A 9,155-nucleotide genomic window follows, 5' to 3' on the forward strand; every position below is an offset into this window, starting at 1 on the left:
TTTCCTATCTCACCAATAAACTCACCTTCCCCTGATGCAAGAATGAGATTACTTGATAGACATATGAATGTACTTATTGAAAATTGTGACTTGATGAGGGAGAATGAGGAATTGAAGAAGAAAAATTTAGATTTGGAATCCCAGTTGGAACAGGATTTGCTCAGGATTCAAACCCTGGTCAGTGAGGCTGAGAAGACCTCAGCTGCACCAAAACAGGGGAAGAATTCACATGCTGCCAATGTTGCTGATCTTGACATTTACAATCTTTAGGAGACATGTATGGCAGTGATGAGGAGGAGGAGAGTGATGATAGAGATGATGATGGAGGATATGAGGCGGATGTGTCTGAGGAGGTTGTGACGGGTTATAATGTAAATAATGATGATGACATAGTGATTGAAAATAATGTGATGAATGAGGCTGAGAGGTATAATTGGGAAGAAGTTGTGGATGTGGATGATCACATGGTTGTAAATGAGGTTGATGATGTCTTGACTGAAGTACAAACAGATAAAAAAATTGAGGTTGACAATGTTATTGAAAAACTGTAGCCCTAACTGATAAAACTGAAGAACTTAATGATGAAAACAATGAGGTGACATCAAAGGAGAAGGTTGTGGACAATGAATTGGAGGATTTATTTGATGAAATAGATAATTTCCCTGAAGACTTCCCACCCACAGTGGTGAGGGAAGTGGTAAAAAGGCTAGTGAGATGGTGATGTATCTGAAGTTGAAATTCCTGATAACCAGATGGTAAGAAAATCCAAGATGAGATGGTGAGAAAGGCTAGTGAGAAGATGAATCAGAGATTGGTTGATGAGATAAGTAAATATGAAAAGAGCTGGCCAGCTTATTTGATAAAGTATGTGAGGAAGAGAAAGAGATTTGGAATAGAAAACATCCTTGAGAAGGCCTTGCCAAAACACAAGAAAAGGGGAATAAATGCAGTACCCCTACAAGCTGTGAGGCCTGGTAATTTTGAAAATGAATCAAAAATTGATGCTTTAATTTATTTATCTGATGTTGTAGAGGATGATGAGAATAAAGAGGTATATGACTCTCCTCAAGTGGACATGACCGAAACTCATAGAGAAAATATTTAAGCAAGGCTTGATGAAAGTAGAAGAGAAGATCCCAGAATAATCAGTTTTATGAATCATTGCTTTGAATTCAAAAACTTGGCATTAATGACTAACGAGGAGCTGGATTCTCTCCTTGAGGAAAAGATAAAAAAAAAACTCAGAAAAGTAAGGGAAAAGGAGAATAAAAACACTCAAAGATATCTGGCTTATATGAGACTTCACAACTTTTCAGACAAACAATTAAGCCACATGAGCTATGATGATCTTGAAGGTGTTTACAAATCAACAAAAGAGAGAATTGAAAAGGAAGAGAAGGAAATATTGAGAAAGAAAGTTGCTGATGAAGAACATAGAATTGATCAGTTGTACAAGAGGTATGGAGGAAAAGGCAAATTCTAGATTGGTCATGGTTTAGATGTTGAGGAGGTTGAGATAATGAGCAAGAATCAAGTTGAAGAAAATTTCTGAGAAGATCAAATCTGGTTCTAGTACTATTAAAAGAAAATCAATACTGTTGAGTTTGGCTGAGAAAGAGAAGAAGAAGGGGAAGATGAGAAAGAGATATTGTTGGAAAGGTTGATGACTACTAGAGGAGAAGGGGAGAAAGTCAAAAATATGAGTTCTACCGAAAAATTAAACTTGTAGGAGTTTGAATTGGGGAAATACAATGAAGAGGTGAAAACTAAGTCAAAACCAACTCAGGCTCCTCTTCTGATAATTGTGAAAGAGGAACTTGTTGGAGCTGGTGCAAAAGTGAACTTACTGCCATGGGAAGATGAGAACATGATCAAAACTTTGAAAGAAATACTGATGAGCAAGGGAATGGAAGAGAATGTTTTTGATAATCTTGATAAGGCTCAACTCAAAGAATTGTTTTACACTGAAAATGAACATTGGGAGAGGCTGGAAGAAGCACAAAGAAGATTACTATCCTTCCAGTGTGGTCCTAGAGGAGAGCAAATATAAAAACCAAGATCCCTCCCCCCCACTGAAAGACTTGACAGGGAAACTATGGAGATGATCACCATCTTATACAAAGAAGGGGGAGACTATCTAAAGCTGATTATGATGACAAAAGCTCAAATTGTGAATCTATTTGAACAAACTGGGCATGTGAGAAGACCTGAAGCTAAAAGACAGTATACTCCAAGGGTCTGCACTGTAAGTGTTCCAATACCAATAACAAGATCAACTCTACAAAGACAACAAACGCCACCTTCTGATGTGTACCTACCAAAACGTTTATACTTTGACACAAGAACTAAAACCATCAAGGTAATCATGTCCAGTGGTGCTTTGAAGAATATATTTTCAAAAATGATTTTCAAGAATACAAGAAGGAACAGTTGGAAGAAATGGCAAGACTGAACTTATATGATTATCAAGATAGACAAAGAATTGTTGGACAACAGAGGAATAAACTTTCTAGATACTTAAAAAAAACAATCTAGGAACAGATTTCCTTTACTAAATAAGAAAAGGAAGCTGGAGCTTTCTCAATTTGAAAGAACTAAAAGGAAGAGGAGGATGAATGATATCATGATGATTGAAGCATCTTACAAAGAGGCAACAAGATACTCAAACCCTCTGGCCAACATGAGAGAATGCATCAGCATGAGTTAGCAAATATCAAGACCCAGCTATGAAGTGTAGAAAAATGGAAGAATCTAAAAAATAGTCTTTGAACAAACGAGTCAATCTTTTATTTTAGAAACACACATGGATTGGCCTTGGGCATTATAGTTCATGACATGAACCTGAAGTTTCTACATGTGGAACATTTGGACGATATAATCAGATGGAATATACCGTCCCAACATCCACACCATAGGGAGATTTCTTTATTCAAAGAAATATTTGCTATTGTAAATTTGACAGAAGAATAGAGGTTGTGCTGTGACATTCGTCAAAATCGATTTAGTTTTGGTACTCGTTTTAATATCCACATGTAATCGGATATTTTTATTTTAATAAAAACGTCCATTTATTAATTAAGTTTTTCGGTTTCATCTTTATTGCTTTATTTACGCGTGACTCGTAATAATCTAACTTATAATCGTTTAAAGTATCCATCTTTTACATTTTTGAAACCCTGTTTTAAATATACGTGACAAACTAACGATCCCCAAATCTATCTTGTTTTGTATTCATGTTTAGTTTATTCTTTTCACTTTAGATATTTATGTTGTTTATATCATATAACTAGGACAAATTATCGGGACTTCTCGCGTAACCACCTAGTTGATTTAATCGTTACCGACTCCTAGTTACCGCATTTCTCATTCCAAGTGAGTTCTTCATAACCCCGTTTTAACGCTTTTAACATTTTTGGGGTGTAGCATATCACAAGTTTTATTCGTTAGTTATGTGCTTATTTATAAACCGATTCCCAATTAGCGTACATGTTAATATTATTCTTGCATATTTTTTATGATTATACGTGAACTTGCTTGCAACGTGTTTACTATTCTTATGGTGGAAGTTACACAAACGCATACACATACAAATAGTGGGACGGCCCGACGGGACGTACCCACGCCATCTAACGTTACGACTTCGGTTGTTCGTAAGGTGGTTCTCATTTCCCCTATTACTACGGCCTCGGCTAAAGGAACAGGAGGACGACATTAATTGATTTCATTTACTTTAAGCTTGAATATTTATTATATTACGAATGTTGAATCGTGGTTTTTATATATATGTATACTCAAAAACTTATGAAAACTTACCAACTTAATTGTTGACAAATATATTATTTTCAACGTGCTACAGGTTGATCGATGTCATGCTAAGGATGAAGATCATTAGTATAGCTTAGGATATTTCAATAAAGAACTTATTTATTGTTTGATGAAATGTTTTTTTTATTTTTAATTATGAATAATTGTGTACTTGTTACGTTACGAAATGAAATGATATAATTATTGCCTATTTAAATAGTGTTACGAGCTATGAGTGATCTGTACGTTACACCCGGGCGTATTCCGCTTAAAGCCGGGGTGCTACAGATTGGTATCAGAGCCGTAACTATAAGATAGGTTGTTAGACGTATCGGCCTATTATAGTTACAGTTTATTTTAGGGCGCCGAATTGCATTTATACCCTATGTACTATGTGCCCGCACTTTTATTAAAAGTTCATTCATACGCTCGAAGTTATTACGTTTTATAGCGTCACATGTACACCTATTCACACACAAAATCCAAGGCTTATGCCTAAACAATTTATTTTATTTTTTTATCTATTTATTTATTTAAAAAAAACAATTTTCAATCCTATTAAAGTTGGTTCTACATACGGGTATGTAGTAACTTGGAAGGGTGACACACTTGTTTTTCGAACCCTTGACACCAAGGTTCTTAAACCTAAGGATAAGCAATGTGTATAAATCCCAATCAGACGAGGGACCCGGTTGCTTACCTGGAGGGTTCGAAAAGGGTGCTGAAACTTATTTGGCCAAATCATACCATTTTCCTTTGTGAATAGAGAATGGTTGCACTCCCGCTCTCATACAAGTCATGGTGGTAAATCAATATCCTAATTTCAATACAATTTTCATGTGATTTTAGTATTATCAATATTTTTTTATTCAAAAGGTTTAAGTATTCCACTTCTCGAAATCTTCACTCGATAACTCAAGCGCGTAGTACTCTCTCTTTTCAGCATGTCTGCTCGTTTCCCTAGTCGTCCTGTAAGAAACTCCATCCGCAAGATGACAGCCCAGATCACTAAGCAACCGACTGTTATGCTCCCGAATATGGTGGCTCAACTGCACCAAACCACTGCTTCCAATTCGAACTCATCCACTTCGGGTTTGAACTCCAACTCTTGTCGTTACAAGACCTTCACCGATACGAATCCTCTTAAGTTTGATGGCTCTGAAGGTGCCACTGCCCTACTGGAATGGTACCAAAGTATGGAGAGTACTTTCCTCCATATCGAATGTCCCGAGGACAAGAAGACCACTTTGCTTCATGTGTCTTCAAGAAAAGAGCCTTAACTTGGTGGGTGCAAAAAAACTCCACTCGTGGTGCTGATGTAGCCATGGCTTTGCCATGGTAGGAACTTAAGGAAATCATGACTGAAGAGTTCTGTCCACCCAACAAATTCATGAACCTTGAGGTGGAATTTTGGAATCTTAAGCAAGAGGGTGGTGATAACGCTACTTACACCTCTCGCTTCAACGAGCTTAGCGTCTTGGTGCCACATCTTGTCACCCCTCTTTCTCGTGGGATTATCAAGTATGTTTGGGGTTTGCCAAGGCAAATCCAAGACTCGGTCCAAAGCAGTGCCCCGAAAACTCTTCGCGAGGCGGTCTAACAACCACGTTAAGGCAGGAACCCTCAAAGGCAGCAAGAAGAGTATTGAGAAAACCGAGGCCGAACCTTCCAAAGAGGTCACGGTCGAAGCCACACCCAAACCAAACCGCAACAACAACAACAAGCATTATATGAAACGGAAGCAAAACTATGCCTTAACCCAACAAAACCCACCTCAACCTCAATACCAACCAACCCAAACCTAAACCCAGAACCTTCAAGCTCCACCACCAAAGAAACCTTACAACGGACCACACCCGTTTTGCCAATTTTGCCAACGAAACCAACAACTCGGAATCCCTTGCCAACAATGCACCCGTTGTGGCCGTTTTGGACACCTGCTAGGCGCATGTTTCGAACTCATGCGTACCCAACCAACCCTCACCAAACCACCCTGCACTCCCCACACTTTCAACCAAAACCTTATTTTAACTCAAGCTCAACCCATTGCTTAAGCTTACCCCACCCCTCGAGCGTATTTCAATTGTGGAGATCCTAGTCATTTCCGCAACGCGTGTCCCAGAATCGCATATCAAGTCCAATGGCCGCTCCGCCTGTGTACCCTGCTCAAGCATATCAAGTTCAGGCCTTTCAACTAGTTCCACAACTTATGGCCAAACAAGCTGTTCAACCGGTTCAAGCCAATCAAGCCTCGACTTCTCAAGCTACACCGTCGTCCCCAATGCTCGTGGGAAGGCATTCGTGATCAATGCAAATAAAGCTCAGCATAACAATGATGTGGTGAACGGTACGTTCTTGGGTAATAACGTTTATGCATCCATTTTATTCGATACCGGTGCCGATATGAGTTTTGTGTCTTTTGATTTTGAGCCTATGCTTTCGTCGTCTCTAACTAAACTCGAAAGGTACTTTACGAAGGAAGTCGCTAATGGTAAAACTATCTTGATTGACTTGGTTATTCGTGGTTGTACTTTAAATCTCAACGACTATGATTTTTCTATCGACCTTATTCCTATGCAACTCAGAAGTTTTAATATCATAGTAGGCATGGATTGGTTAGCTCAACATCGTGCCGAATTCGTGTTCTTTGAGAAGTATATTCGAATTCCACTAGACGACGATCGGATTTTCCATATTTTCGGCGAAAAGCCTTCCAAGGGGCTCAAGCTTATGTCGTGTACTCAAGCCCAAAAATACTTACGTAAAAAGTATGTGGCTTTCCTTGCCAACGTCTTGGAAATGAAACAAGAAAAGAAGACAATAAAATACATTTCGGTAGTTCGTGATTTTCCCGAAGTTTTCCCTGAAGATGTTTCTGGGTTACCTCCTACTCGCGAAGTGTAGTTTCGTATTGATCTTGTGCCTTATGCGAACCCCGTCGCCAAAGCTCCTTATCGTCTCTCACCTTAAGAAATGCGAGAGCTAGCGAGTCAACTCCAAGAACTCTCTAGCAAAGGTTTCATCCGCCCAAGTTCATCACCTTGGGGCGCACCTGTTCTTTTCGTTAAAAAGAAGGATGGTTCCTTTCGAATGTGTATAGATTATCGTGAACTCAATAAACTCACGATTAAGAACTGATAACCTTTGCCTAGAATTGACGACCTTTTCGATCAACTCCAAGGCGCATCTAGCTTTTCAAAAATCGATCTTCGTTCGGGTTATAACCAATTGCGCGTTCATGAGGATGATATACCCAAAACCGCTTTTCGAACTCCTTACGGTCATTACGAATTTATGGTTATGCCTTTCGGCTTGACTAATGCACCTGCGGTGTTTATGGACCTCATGAACCACGTATGCAAGCCTTATCTTGATAAATTCGTGATCGTGTTCATCGACGACATTCTCATTTACTCGAAATCTAAAGTTGGGCATGAAAAACATTTGCATGGTATTCTCTTGTTGTTGATGAAAGAACAACTTTTTGCCAAGTTTTCCAAATACGAGTTTTGGTTAAATGAAGTTCAATTCATTGGCCATATCGATAACGAAAAAGGCATTCATGTTGATCCCGTTAAAATCGAAGCCGTTAAAAATTGGAAGACCCCGACTTCACCCACGAAAGATCGATCCTTTCTTGGTCTCGTTGGTTATTATCGTCGTTTCATTTTGAACTTTTCCAAGATCGCTTTACCCCTCACCGCCTTAACTCATAAGGGTATACCTTAAGAGTGGAGGGCTAAGCAAGATGAAGTTTTTCAAACCTAGAAGCGTATGCTTTGCGACGCTCCTATTATAGCCCTTCCCGAAGGAAACGAGGATTTTGTTGTCTATTGTGATGCCTCGAATCAAGGTCTCGGGTGCGTTCTCATGCAACAAAGGCAAGGTCATCGCCTATGCGTCACGACAACTTAAGGTTCATGAAAAGAATTATACGACACACGACCTTGAGCTCGAAGCTGTTTTATTCGCGTTGAAAATTTGGACACTATTTGTATGGGACGAAATGTGGTATTCACTGACCACAAGAGTGTCCAACATATTTTCGACCAAAAAGATTTAAACATGAGGCAACGACGATGGGCCGAACTTCTTAGTGACTACGATTGCGAAATAAGTTACCATCCCGGTAAAGCAAACGTAGTAGCTGATGCCCTTAGTCGCCAAACCCGTGCCAAGCATTCTTCATGTAAGCGTTGTTATCCAAAACGATCTTCAGCTACGTATCTTTGACACCCAATACATCTCCGTCACTAAAGGCAATATGTACAAAGAGATGTCGAGTGGTGCTGAACTCCAACTCGAAACCAAGCGTGATGGTTTTCTTTATTCTCTTAACCGCTTTTAGGTCCCATATCTTGACAATCTTCGCACGTTCATAATGGACGAAGCTCACAAGTCACGATATTCTACCAACCCCGGTGCGGATAAAATGTATTTCGACCTTCGAACTACTTTTTGGTGGCAAATGTTTAACATGTGCTAACGTAAAAGCCGAGCATCAAAAACCTGCTAGATTGCTCGTGCAACCTTTTTATTCCAGTTTGGAAGTGGGAGAACATTACGATGGACTTCGTCACAAAACTTCCAACCACCAAGAGGCAACATGATAGCATTTGGGTAATCGTCGATCGATTAACCAAATCAGCTCATTTCATTCCCATTCGGGAAAAACATTCGACGGAGTAGCTCGCTCAAATATATGTCAACGAGATTGTTTTTCGCCATGGCATACCCTTGAGTATTATATCTGACCGTGATGGTCGTTTCGTGTCTCATTTTTGGATTTCACTTCAAACTGCTTTGGGAACCCGTCTAGATCTTAGCACCGCTTATCATCCTTAAACGTATGGTCAGTCTAAAAGAACCATTCAAACCCTTGAGGACATGCTAAGAACTTATGTGCTTGATTTTGGTGGTAATTGGGATACTCACCTCCCATTGGTTGAGTTTTCATGCAATAATAGTTACCATTCGAGCATCAAAATGGCTCCTTTCGAAGCACTCTATGGCCATAATTCTGTTCTCCTATTTGTTGGAACGAGATCGGTGAGACTCAGCTCACTGGACCCGAAATGATACAAGATACCACCGACAAAATAGCTCAAATTCGTAATAATCTGCTTACTGCTAGAAGTAGCCAAAGTCTTAAGCTGATAAGCGACGACGACCCTTGGAATTCGAAGTCGACGACCTTGTTCTTCTTAAGGTCTCACCTTGGAAATGGGTAGTCCGTTTCGGTATGAAGGGTAAACTAGCACCCCGTTTTGTTGGTCCGTTCAAAATCCTTGAACGAATCGGAGATGTTGCTTATCGCCTCGAGCTCCCTCAAGAGCTTCAAGGTATCCATC

General features: G+C 39.6%; 1 protein-coding gene across 1 annotated transcript; it reads left to right on the forward strand.

Moving 5' to 3' along the window:
- Nucleotides 1-6,207: 6,207 nt before the first annotated feature.
- LOC143618537 (uncharacterized) lies at nt 6,208-6,708 on the forward strand. Its single transcript, XM_077090722.1, has one exon. It carries the CDS (start codon nt 6,208-6,210, stop codon nt 6,706-6,708), a length of 501 nt encoding a protein of 166 aa, XP_076946837.1.
- The last annotated feature ends 2,447 nt before the right edge of the window (nt 6,709-9,155 follow it).

Source organism: Bidens hawaiensis, unplaced genomic scaffold (genome assembly GCF_021521415.1).
Source record: "Bidens hawaiensis isolate Kalapana, Puna unplaced genomic scaffold, B.hawaiensis_p1.1 tig00084878_1, whole genome shotgun sequence".
Classification (NCBI taxonomy): domain Eukaryota; kingdom Viridiplantae; phylum Streptophyta; class Magnoliopsida; order Asterales; family Asteraceae; genus Bidens; species Bidens hawaiensis.